The sequence below is a fragment of the Gigantopelta aegis genome, chromosome 15 (assembly GCF_016097555.1).
Source record: "Gigantopelta aegis isolate Gae_Host chromosome 15, Gae_host_genome, whole genome shotgun sequence".
Classification (NCBI taxonomy): Eukaryota; Metazoa; Mollusca; class Gastropoda; order Neomphalida; family Peltospiridae; genus Gigantopelta; species Gigantopelta aegis.
This window is the reverse complement of record NC_054713.1, coordinates 1,970,492-1,984,085: the sequence shown is the minus strand read 5'-3', so window position 1 is coordinate 1,984,085 and position 13,594 is coordinate 1,970,492. Positions and strand designations below refer to the sequence as shown.

Here is a 13,594-nt window from a genome sequence, read left to right as displayed (position 1 = left end):
ATTAGGTCTCAGACCTCTGAGAAATGAAAATCTGCGTTACCCATTTAACTGTTACGCAGAAATAAATCCAGGTAGCCCATTTCCTTGTGTAACCCGTTATATCCATGTAAATGGGGCTCAAAATTTTGAGCAAAAAAATAAATATAATGGGTTACGCAAAATTAAATTTGCGCGAGCAACGCAATTTTTCAGAGCCCTGAACATATATACATAATTTGAGCTCCATATCTCGAGGCACTGAGAAAAAATGTCCGGAAAACTATGTATGTGGGACAGATGGACAATGAAGGAAATGTTTTGCGATTCACGAGTGCATGTCATCACAGCAATATTATTCTAATGAATTCGGTCTTGTGCTAGCTTTAATTTAGTAAACTATGTATGTGGGACAGATGGACAATGAAGGAAATGTTTTGCGATTCACGAGTGCATGTCATCACAGCAATATTATTCTAATGAATTCGGTATTGTGCTAGCTTTAATTTAGTAAAATATGTATGTGGGACAGATGGACAATGAAGGAAATGTTTTGCGATTCACGAGTGCATGTCATCACAGCAATATTATTCTAATGAATTCGGTCTTGTGCTAGCTTTAATTTAGTAAACTAGTCTGGGAGTGGTAAAGAAGGAAATGTTTTGTTTCACGACGCACTCAACACATTTTATTTACTGTTATATGACATCAGACATGTGGTTTAGGACCACACAGATATTGTGAGAGAAACCCCACTGTCACTTCATAGGGTACTCTTTTCGATTATCTTTTATATGCACCACTCCACAAACAGGATAGTACATACCATAGTCTTTGTTACACCTGATGTGCAGCACTGGCTGGAACAAAAAATAATCCAATGGGTCTACCAACAGGGATCGACCCCCAGACCGACCACACACCAAGTGAACGCTTTACCACTGGGCCATGTCCCGTCCCTCGGGTGACAAGGACAAAACCTATAGTCACCTCCAGTTGGACTGTTCCAGCCAGTGCTCCACAACTGGTGTAACAAAGGCCGTGGTATGTACTATCCTGTTTGTGGGATAGTGCATATAAAAGATCCCTTGCTGCTAATCGAAAAGAGTAGCTCATGAAGTGGCGACAGCTGGTTTCCTCCCTCAATATGTGTGTGGTCCTTAACCATATGTTTGACGCCATATAACTGAATAAAATGTGTCGAGAATGTTGTTAAATAAAACATTTCCTTCCTTCCAGTTGGACAGGTAGTAGACAAATAACAAAACATTTCCTTCCTTCCAGTTGGACAGGTAGCAGACAAATAACGTTTTAAAAAATAGACAAAAAACGTAAAGAAAACCAAAAGACAAGAACACAATAAGCATCGTCTCATCATCAGTTTATTTAGAGAATTGCACCGATGACTTTAGAGACAATAGATGTACTTGAATGTTCACACTCGTCATACATCATCCACACACGGGGCTAGCACCCATTTATTTCATTCAATGATTACATGGCATAATGGTACCACAAATAAACCACCACCACTATCGTCATCATCATCGTCATCATCATCATTATCATAATCATAACAACTACAACCAATCATTTCGGTTGCAATATTTTTGTAGGCCACAACATTATAGCTACAATGTAAAAATCTTCAACACTCATTTGGGCAAATATTTCATTCGTAGCTAAAACAATATACATATTTTCTGATGATAAAATAACTATAAAACATCATCGTTTATAATTTGTCAATATGAATTTTCACCAAAAAAAAGAAAAGAAAAAGGGGGGGGGGGGGGGGGGGGGGGGGGGGGAGACAAGACAGAATCTAACAGCAAAGTAATATATAGGTCAACAAAGAATATCTGTTAATTACCAATTGATGTGACTATCTGCAGATCTGTGGTCACATGCATATTCATGAGCTGCTAAATGGAATGAAACATGGCATCGCAGAGGTTAAAAAAAATAATAATTATATATTAAATATCTTGGGTTTTCTTTTCGTGCTTTCCCCCTTCTGCACACCATATTGCATAATTGTGTTTTTTAACATTCAACAATATTAATTTAGCACACACATCTTGACAAAAATATTGCAACTATTAGTAACTATTATTTACAATTGATCTTGGACGCAGGGACACAAACAAATGGTACAGGGTTGTTTGTCAATCCTGACTAGGAGGTTAAAAAAATAAAATGGTTTTGTACATGTTCAAACCGTCAACTTAAAAACGTACTCTCCCTCAACAACCACCATCATCAAAAACAGAAAGGATAATAATTTATATATATAAAAAAAAATTCCCCTTAAAATAGCCGTAACAAATACCCAAACTGTACGTGCGTCTACAGCTCAATGTCACCAATACTCCAATGCCACTTTTTTTTGGCCGGTTTTTTTTTTTTTAATTAATGTTTTATGTGTATATATATATATATATATATATATATATATATATATATATATATCTTTTAAATATATAAGGGCATTGGTCGTTTAACATAACACGACTGACAAAAAACAAAAAACAACTGAAAGCCATTATCAAGTGGGTACAAATAAAAATGTGGTTCACCAACATAAAATGGCATATTCAAAAACTTTTTTAGCACAATTTGGTAGCAATCGCAAAATCGAAAAGTACAACTATATCAATGGCAGGTTCAAAAAAGTCCACAGCTGTGAGACTCAGGTCAAAAAAAAAAGAAAAAAAAAAAGTACATTAATGGCATTAAATGTCTTGTCGACCCTCAGGAATGGCCAGCATCAGAGATGCTTAATTACGCCGAATCAGACCTTTGGAATGAGACAAAGATTTACTCAAAAAAAAAGAAGAAATAAAAAACAGAAGCAAAATTTGGTATCAATCACAAATTTATAAAGTACTATTATATCAATGGGAGGTTAAAAAAAGTCCACACAGCTGTGAAAGACCAAAAGTCATAAAGAGAATGGCGTTAAGAGACATATCCACCCTCACGACGAATAGCCAGCATCAGATGTTTTAATTACGGCGAAATGGGCCCCACGATTGGCTGGTTCTAGGCGCGACCACTCCCCCGCCAAACGCCGGGAAGTCGTCTGTGCTGGTCGTGTCGGGGGCGCGATCCCAGGGTGCGTTCTTGACGACGAAGCCGCGCGCGTCCTGGTGGTCGGCTGATCCAGACTCCGGGGTACGGCTCGGCGGTTTCTGTAGCTGCTGAAGATACTCCTGGTCAATGACGTCCTGAAGCTACAAACAAAGAAAATATAATTACAATAAATAATGGATTAATTAGTAGTAAACAAATACATAGAAAGTAAATTTAATTAATTAATATATGAATGATAAATATAAATAAATATAAGTATACAAAAAAAAAAAAAAAAATCCATAAATATTTTATTTACATAAAGCTATACAAAATGTGCTAACCAAAGAAAACTTATTCCGTATTTTTCATCAGGGTGACATGTCCGATGAGATTGGGAAAATTAGCGCATGTAAATCATACTTGGAATCTTCTTTCAGGACACTGAATGATGCAGTACACCAGTGTTAACTTAATTTATTGTAACAGACATAATTAAATATGTGTATTGGGAAAGTTTAACATAGAAATTGTGTATTTTTAGAGCCACTTTCTTTTGGGAAGGGGCCTGTTTGGACCCACAGAACACCTGGATAAACCCCCAATTTGGATTTGTTTTTCTTTGGTCTTTTTGTGGACCGATTCATTTGTTGATTATATTATTTCATTAGGTAGCATCCAGTCCATTAAAAAGGCACTAGTGAATCAGTGGCATGTATTGAGCAATGAACTAAGGGCCATAACTCTCTTCTTTTTATAACTATCCTGTAAGTCTGATAAAAGAGAAGTAAAGTCTTTTTACCGATCACAATTACTTATTAAATGTAAACAGTTTTTGTTCAGAATATTAGTTTCTGTATATCCAATGTGTTCCCTGTCGTCCTAATGTCTGTAGTAACCCCAACTGGATTTTGTATGGAAAAAAAAACTGAAAAGAAAATGTCTGAAATAAAACAGTTTGAGGTACTACAAACAACGATACAACAAGAAACCCACAGATACACACATTGATACTGTAAACAGGAAAATGTATTTCCTATGTAATTTTAGTCATAACTGAAAATATATCAACAATGGTAGCAAACTTGGACGAGGAAAAAGAAGTGTGAGTAGGCCACACTCAGACCGTGCATCAAGTGAGTGCTTTATCTCACGGCTATATCCAGCACCTAAATGAAGATCTGGTTGGAACAGGAGAAAGAACCAAGTAACTTACAAACTCAGACTGACCGCGGATCAAGTTTTATAAGCATCAAGTCAGATCTAGTTGGAGCAGGATGCCCCCCATCACCCCCAAAGAACAGTGAGAACTTACAAACTTAGACCGACCGCGGATCAAGTTTTATAAGCATCGTCAGATCTAGTTGGAGCAGGATGCCCCCCATCACCCCCAAAGAACAGTGAGTAACTTACAAACTCAGACTGACCATGGATCAAGTTTTATGAGCACAAAGTCAGATCTAGTTGGAGCAGGATGCCCCCCCCCCCCCCCTCCCAAAGAACTGCGACTGACTCACAAACTCAGACAGACCACAGATCAAGTCAGATCTAGTTGGACCAGGACGCCCCCATCACCCCCTCCCAGCCCCAAAGAACAGTCAGCGACTTACAAACTCAGACCGACCATGGATCAAGTTTTATGAGCACTAAGTCAGATCTAGTTGGACCAGGACGACCCCCCCCCCCCCCCCCCCCCACCTCAAAGAATTGCAAGTGACTCACAAACTCAGACCGACCACGGATCAAGTTTTATGAGCACCAAGTCAGATCTAGTTGGACCAGGACAACCCCCCCCCCCGAGAACAGTGAGCAACTTACAAACTCCTCCTGCAGGTTGAGCAGGTGGTCCTGACACTCGAGGGCGTTGTCTTCCATGCCGGTGATCGTCACGATGTCGGGGTCGGCGTCTTCGGCGCGCGGGAACCGTATGTCCACGCTGAAGTCTTCCATGATGCGGCGCAGTGTGCGGCCCTTGGCCCCAATGATGCGCGGGTGGATGCGGCGGTCAATCCGAACCTCCAGGCTCACCATGTCCTCCTGAAACAACATACATGGCACATTAAAGGAATGCTAAAGCAAGGCTTTTGGACTGGTGTGCATATTCAACGATACATAATGCACGTTATTGCTTAATAAGTACAATCGTATAGTTAATTAATAAAACGGTTAAATGTGACAGCTATTATATATAACGGGTGCAGCCATTTTGTACCATCCCAGTGAATACGCCCTCTGGCGAGCTGGTGGTTACGTAATAACCCAACGTGTCACTTCAGGAATTAGTCTTCGAACTGAAGAAACAAAACATACCTGATTTTTGCGGATGCATCGCAATGTTCTGTAATAATATATGTCCAAGTAACACAGCAACGTGTATATGTGGTTTATTTTTCAATACAAAATAAACCACCATTGTCAAAGTGTTGAAATAACTATTATATTTTGTATATAAATGAACCCACGTACTGAAATAATAGTCGAAGTGTTTTCTTGCTTCATTGGTATTTTCTTTCTGTGGCCTGTACCTGTGGTTCTTGATTGGCAGGTGTATATTTAGACGGTCCCTAGACACTGTCTAGACACACTAAAAAGACGTGCCTCTTTTATTAAGATCACAGGGTATTGTGTGATAACCTCAAATCGTAATGGACTTTACCAGCTTTATCACTGTAAGTAATTCTGTAAAACCTCTACTAACTTTCCCATCTAAAATCACAAAACTGACCAATTACGTAGTCCCAGAGAAAAGAAAATTATCATTTGGGTATCGTGAGGGGTCGTTTTTGCTCAAACGTATCCTACCAATAGGCCTAATAATATGCATTTTTTATTTGGTTTTTTAAAAGATAAAAAAATACTATAACTCCATTTCGTTATATTGATGCAAATTGAAATATAGTTAGTTAAATAGTTTATTATACTATCAAGTCATTTATGTTGTTTTACAAGTCAGGTTGATGAAAGTGAAGCACCTTATCGTAAATTAGAGCATTTGTTCACACTGTGTATAATAGAGAAGTTGGATCTGAGCTGACGTTACTTCGCCCCAAGCTATACCACCGGACGTCACAAAAACGAAACAAAATGGCTGCCCCCAGTTACCAGGAATAATCACGTTTTTTTATTTAATTCTAGAAGTACGTGTTTTTCATTTGTTAAAGTGTCAGTATGTGTTGGTGGTCCGGGTATGCATCTTTCCAACACATAAGGCTCTTGTTGGAGTTTACTCTACCTTTAAGTGCCTACGGTAACGACCGTAACTTTTTCCTACAATTGACAGCCCATTTTACTAACGACCTTTGCTTACAATCGCCTTAAGTTACTATCAATATTTACAATAGGTCTGCAGCTGTTTTAAGCTCTAAGATCGCGATCTTAAATTAATGCTGAGAAAAAAATCAGTGAATGGAACATGTTTTTGCGAGACAGGAGATGAAGTTCAACACAATCAACGACGAGGAACGGATATCTAAGTATTGGAAGGAAATGTTTTATTTAATGACGCACTCAACACATAGGCTACTCATTTTGATTAGCAGCAAGGAATCTTTTTTATGCACCATCCCACAGACAGGACAGCACATATCACATCCTTTGATATAGCAGTCGTGGTGTACTGGCTGGAATGAGAAACAGCCCAATGGGCCGACCGACGGGGAACACGGGAAATTAACTTTATCTTCACACACGGATTATTTACCTCTAGTTCACAGCATCTTTTTGTCATTCAAGACAATTATTCATAATTACAAACTTCCTGCCGTTATGGTTTATTCTATTCTGATTGGATGACTTCACTAAAAAAAAATTGAATTTTAACCTTCGATAAAGCTCAGAAATTTTAAAATTTGTTTGGTTTTTAATTTATCGAGGTATAAGAGCGAGAGATTTTAAGAAAATGGACTGTTCTTACAGCACTTCTCCCTAATTGCAGTGATCCAGTATATCCATTTTAATTGATCGAGGTATAACAGCGAGAGATTTTAAGAAAATGGACTGTTCTTACAGCACTTCTCCCTAATTGCAGTGATCCAGTATATCCATTTTAATTGATCGAGGTATAAGAGCGAGAGATTTTAAGAAAATGGACTGTTCTTACAGCACTTCTCCCTAATTGCAGTGATCCAGTATATCCATTTTAATTGATCGAGGTACAACAGCGAGAGATTTTAAGAAAATGGACTGTTCTTACAGCACTTCTCCCTAATTGCAGTGATCCAGTATATCAATTTTAAAAATAAAAGCTGAAATGATATTTAAAAAAAGAAACCCATCATCTATAAAAAGACCTGAGGGTGTGCTCAGAATAGATGAGAAACCTGTTGTGTCCAAATCAGTGAGATCTACAGCCGAGATAAATCAGCCCATCGCGTGTACGTACGTATTCCTGGACGAGTTTGAGGATCTCCTCCTTGGCGTCGATGGCGCTCTGCTCGTAGCCGTGGATGAGAATCTGTGACTGGTTCTCGTCCCCGCGTTCGGGGAACTGAATGCGCACACCATATTCCTCGCGGATCTTCTTGATCACCAGACCCTTGCGCCCGATGATCTTCGGGTGGTACTTGGGGTCGACCTCAACCATCACCTCGAAACTCTGCAGCCTCTGACACAATAAGGGAAAAAAGGTCAAGGACAAAAAATAATAATAATAATAATAAAATAAAAAAATAAAGAGTCAAGATTTAAAGATCATTCCAGGCAGTGCACCCCGACTGGTATATCAAAAGTTGAGTTGAGGATTGTTTGTTATTTCTTTTACGTTCATCAGGGCATGAACAACAAAAACTTTGTGAATCGGCAAAGCCGTTCTCACATAAGTTTACGGGTGATTTTTTTTTGTTCATACCCAGATGAACGTAAAAGAAATAACAGACAATACTTGTAATTAAATTTGAATCATACTTGCTAATAATAACACTATAACTTCTTACTTTATTTTGAATTATTTTTGGTTTATGAACAAAAGCGTTCAATAAAGACAACTTGCCCATATAAAATGACGTCATCAGATATGAAGCTCCCATGACGACGTAATTTTTACGTTTATCGAGAATTGAACAAATTCCCATTGCTACGTCTGGACCCATGGGATGACCAATGGACGGTGGTAATGAATGTAATGGAAATTTAATTATGTATGTACCATCATGTCTGTGGGATGCTGCATATAAAAGATCCCTCGCTACCAATGGGAAAATGTGGCAGGTTTTCTTTCTATATGCCAGAATTACCAAATGTTTGACATCCAATAACCATTTATTAAATAATCAATGTGCTCTAGTGGTATTGTTAAAATAATAATTTAACTTTAGATTTAGACTTAGATTTAAAGAAAATTTAAAACTCAAGTTAACTTCAAACATGCAAATATAGATGTGAAATTCCATTCCAGCAGAGGAGAAGTTTGTTTTGTTTTTAACGACACTACTAGAGTACCTTGATTTATTAATCATCAGCTATGAGAAGAAACCCGCTACATTTTTCCATTAGAAGCAAAGGATCATTTATATGCACCATCCCACAGACAGGACATCACATACCTCAGCCTATGATATACCAGTTGTGGTGTACTAGGTAGAACAAAACATATTCGTTCCTGTAAGGTCATTATGTGAGGTTGAAGTGTTACGTTCCACTCTTGAGTTCTAGTGGGACATATCACTTTGATGTGAACCAAGATAGTTTTAACAACATGGGTAATAAAAATACATTACAGGGTAATACTTGCTGAAACCACCTCAACTCTTACATGCTATCATCTCTCACCATCTCTGTCCCGTCCCTCCACCCTCTCACACACTCACTGTCTTTATCTGTGTGTCTCTCTCTCACCCTCCCACCACTCTCTCCTATCTTCCTGTTCTTTCTCTAGTTGTTCAAGCTTCTCCTGGAGTGCTTGTCTGGCTGTTTCACCCCCTTCCTCATCCCCCCTCTCTCTGTCAGTCTCTCCTATCTTACCCTATCTTCCTGTTCTTTCTCTAACTGTTTGACCTTCTCCTCCAGTGCCTGTCTGGCTTGTTTCACCCCTCTCCCTCCCTCCCTCTCTCCTATTTTACCGCCACTCCGTCTCTCTTTCCTATCTTACCGCCACTCCGTCTGTCTCTCCTATTTTACCGCCACTCCGTCTCTCTCTCCTATCTTACCGCCACTCCGTCTCTCTCTCCTATCTTACCGACACTCCGTCTGTCTCTCCTATCTTACCGCCACTCCGTCTGTCTCTCCTATCTTTCTCTAGCTGTTTGACCTTCTCCTCCAGTGCCTGTCTGGCTTGTTTCACCCCTCTCCCTCCCTCCCTCCTATCTTACCCCCCTCCCTCCGTCTGTCTCTCCTATCTTACCCTATCTTCCTGTTCTTTCTCTAACTGTTTGACCTTCTCCTCCAGTGCCTGTCTGGCTTGTTTCACCCCTCTCCCTCCCTCCCTCCTATCTTACCCCCCTCCCTCCATCTGTCTCTCCTATCTTCCTGTTCTTTCTCTAACTGTTTGACCTTCTCCTCCAGTGCCTGTCTGGCTTGTTTCACCCCTCTCCCTCCCTCCCTCCTATCTTACCCCCCTCCCTCCATCTGTCTCTCCTATCTTACCCTATCTTCCTGTTCTTTCTCTAACTGTTTGACCTTCTCCTCCAGTGCCTGTCTGGCTTGTTTCACCCCTCTCCCTCCCTCCCTCCTATCTTACCCCCCTCCCTCCATCTGTCTCTCCTATCTTCCTGTTCTTTCTCTAACTGTTTGACCTTCTCCTCCAGTGCCTGTCTGGCTTGTTTCACCCCTCTCCCTCCCTCCCTCCTATCTTACCCCCCTCCCTCCGTCTGTCTCTCCTATCTTACCCTATCTTCCTGTTCTTTCTCTAACTGTTTGACCTTCTCCTCCAGTGCCTGTCTGGCTTGTTTCACCCCTCTCCCTCCCTCCCTCCTATCTTACCCCCCCTCCCTCCATCTGTCTCTCCTATCTTACCCTATCTTCCTGTTCTTTCTCTAACTGTTTGACCTTCTCCTCCAGTGCCTGTCTGGCTTGTTTCACCCCTCTCCCTCCCTCCCTCCTATCTTACCCCCCTCCCTCCATCTGTCTCTCCTATCTTCCTGTTCTTTCTCTAACTGTTTGACCTTCTCCTCCAGTGCCTGTCTGGCTTGTTTCACCCCTCTCCCTCCCTCCCTCCCTCCTATCTTACCCCCCTCCCTCCGTCTGTCTCTCCTATCTTACCCTATCTTCCTGTTCTTTCTCTAACTGTTTGACCTTCTCCTCCAGTGCCTGTCTGGCTTGTTTCACCCCTCTCCCTCCCTCCCTCCTATCTTACCCCCCTCCCTCCATCTGTCTCTCCTATCTTCCTGTTCTTTCTCTAACTGTTTGACCTTCTCCTCCAGTGCCTGTCTGGCTTGTTTCACCCCTCTCCCTCCCTCCCTCCTATCTTACCCCCCTCCCTCCATCTGTCTCTCCTATCTTACCCTATCTTCCTGTTCCTTCTCTAGCTGTTTGACCTTTTCCTCCAGTGCCTGTCTGGCTTGTTTCACCCCTCTCCACTCCCTCTCTTACCCCCCTCCCTCTCTTACCCCCCTCCCTCTGTCTGTCTCTCCTATCTTACCCTATCTTCCTGTTCTTTCTCTAATTGTTCGACCTTCTCCTCCAGTGCCTGTCTTGCTCGCTTCACGTTGGCCGGCGGTCCCAGCACGCGCACCTGGTCGCTGTTCTCGTCAGCGGGCGGAATTGAGATGTTCACGTCAAAGTCCTGCATCATCTTGCGCACGTCTCGACCCTTCTGACCGATGATGAATCGGTGGAAGTCATACGGCACGGTCACCTCCTCTGCCACTGGCACCAGATCCTGTAATTTAAAAACAACAAAAACACTTAGTTTGTTTTGTTTAACGACACCACTGGAGCACATTGATTAATTAATCATTGGCTAATGGATGTCAGACATTTTGTAATTTCTGATTCGTAGTCATCTGAGGAAACTGCAACGTTTTTCCTAATGCAGCAAGGGATGGTTTATATGCACCATCCTACAAGACAAGCCAAAAATTGCATTCAATGCTGACAAATCTAAACTGTTTATAACTTATATTATAAACTTGAAACTGTGAAAACATGCAAATAAACCTTGTGTGGTCAACAATATTGAACATCATGTTTTTGTTCTTTTTAGACGAAATGGAAATACGCGTTTCCGCATAGCTCTCACATTGCTGTATATATATATATATATATCTGAGACAAGTGCTACTTGAATTCTCTTACCAGCAGGGCAGCCTTGGCCTCCTGGCAGTTCTCGGGTTTCCCTGTGATGAGGATTGTGTCACACTTCTTGGGAAGTTTCTCAACATCGTTGTCAGTGATCACCTCACCATTCACAATAGGCTCCTCCTCGTGGTGGGCAGCTGAGAGGAAAAACAAAAAACAATTAATGTCAGTTTGTAGTTTGTTCACGGTTTGGTCTGCTGTTCATAAAACACTTAAAGTTTGTTCCTGTCCAAGGTGGTCAGTTCCAGGACAGCACTTACCACAGCCTTTTATGTACCAGTCGTGTGGCTCTGGTTGGGTTGAAAACAAAAAAAACCTCAAGTATTCTGAGAGTACTGCTAAACCAATACACCTCACCTACTAGGCCCAAAAAATGTTCATACAATTCTTGATTTGTAACTCAACATGATAAAGGTGTACACAAAATTTCAGCTCAAAATCTTGAGGCATTGCAAAAAGAAAATCTGGAATGCTGTATGTGTGACAGACAGATGGACGGACATACAGACTGAGACAAACCCTGCAGTTCCCTCCTTTTGGACCAATAGTGGACCAATAAATCCACTGAAGATGACCGATCCTATGAGTAACAACCTATCATGTGTTTGGCAAACACACAACCACTCAACAAAATCCCATCCCAAATAGACCATGTACTAGGAAAGACATACCAAACATTGGCTATTATGACCAAACCCTAAGTGAAACAAATATCACTATTGGCTACTATATCACCATTGGCTACCAAATCCCTCCCAGATGAAAGATATCACCATTGACTACCAAGTCCTTTCCCAGGTGAAAGTCCCTCCACAGATGAAAGACATACCACCATTGGATACAAAGTCCCTCCCCAAATGAAACATGTACCACCATTGGTTACAAATTCACTTGCCAAATGAAACATGTACCACCATTGGTTACAAATTCACTTGCCAAATGAAACATGTACCACCATTGGTTACAAATTCACTTGCCAAATGAAACATGTACCACCATTGGTTACAAATTCACTTGCCAAATGAAAGATGTACACCAATGGCTACAAAATCCCTCCCCAGACGGAAGAAATACCACCATTGGCTACCAAAAAGTAAAAGTAAAGTTTGTTTTATTTAACAATGCCACTAGAGCACATTGATCCATTGGCTACCAAGTCTCTCCCCAGATGAAAGATATACCACCATTGGCTACAAAATCCATCGCCAAATAAAAGACGTACCACAATTGGCTACAAATGGCTGAAAAATCTCTTCTCAGATGAAAGACATACTACCATTGGCTACCAAGTCCCTCCCTATATGAAAGATGTATCACCATTGCCTACAAAATCCCTCCCCAGATGAAAGACGTACCACCATTGGCCACTGGCTTGTCTGGAAACTTGACGAGGACGTCATGTGTTTTAGTGATCTCCTTGATGTTTGAACCGAGCGAGCCCATCACAGTGCGGTGATATTTCTGTTCTATCACACACTCCACGGTCACCTGAGCGTCCTGAGGGAAGAAAAAAAAATAAAAAATATCAATAATAAAAAAACTTACAATATAAATCAACAAGATCTATGACAATATCAGGCCTTCCAGGTTATGCAGGGTTTCTGCCAGAGGCTAAAACTGGTATGGCGCTATACCCAAATTTTATTTTTAAGTTAACTTTTTCACAAAATTAATTACTCTTATCATTACTGTATGATTTTCTTAACCCCAACCCTAAACTTATCCCATTTTCATTCTGGGGGATTCCCCCCATACCCCCTGTTGACTGTGGCTGCATTCAATTCCATAGCACCATACCCACAAATATCTGTCTGGCTGAAACACAGTTATGGTAGCCCCACTCCCATGGCTAGTGATATTCAATGTTGGGCTAGTAAATATATATAACTACTATCGGCGTGCCCGACGGCTAGATAAAAAACACTGGTCAGAGGCTGCATTTAGGTCTATTTTGTGAATTTGAATATCCTGCCCCCTCCACCCCCCGCAACCCTAATCTTAGTTTTTTTTAAAGCCCTATCTCCCTCTTTAGGCGACATAATGATCTGATTATTACAATCAGTAAAACTGTATTAACTTGAAGGTAAAGTAGGGTTAGTAAATTCCCATGGCTAGTAGATTGTGTAAAAATTCTAGAAACCCAGCAACATGCAGTATTTTTCTTCTTGGAGTTGGTCTATATAGTTTGTATTTGCAACCAAACTGATTTTTCTTCTTGGAGTTGGACTATATAGTTTGTATTCGCAACCAAACAGATTTTTTGCCACATGGAAAACTTTCTTCAATCAAAATTTAAATCGGTGTTTCTCCA

The 13,594-nt window shown here is 40.7% G+C and overlaps 1 protein-coding gene across 1 annotated transcript in view; it reads right to left on the bottom strand.

The window, feature by feature from the left end:
• Positions 1-1,341: 1,341 nt before the first annotated feature.
• LOC121390580 (vigilin-like) overlaps positions 1,342-13,594 on the bottom strand; it is a 44,355-nt gene continuing 32,102 nt past the window's right edge. The window contains exons 20-25 of the mRNA XM_041522430.1: positions 12,639-12,780; positions 11,281-11,420; positions 10,625-10,864; positions 7,433-7,654; positions 4,870-5,088; positions 1,342-3,212 (exon numbers count right to left, since the gene is read on the bottom strand). Of these exons, the coding sequence (XP_041378364.1) occupies positions 2,985-3,212; positions 4,870-5,088; positions 7,433-7,654; positions 10,625-10,864; positions 11,281-11,420; positions 12,639-12,780 (1,191 nt within the window). The 3' untranslated portion in view covers positions 1,342-2,984. The remainder of the gene's footprint in view (positions 3,213-4,869; positions 5,089-7,432; positions 7,655-10,624; positions 10,865-11,280; positions 11,421-12,638; positions 12,781-13,594) is intronic.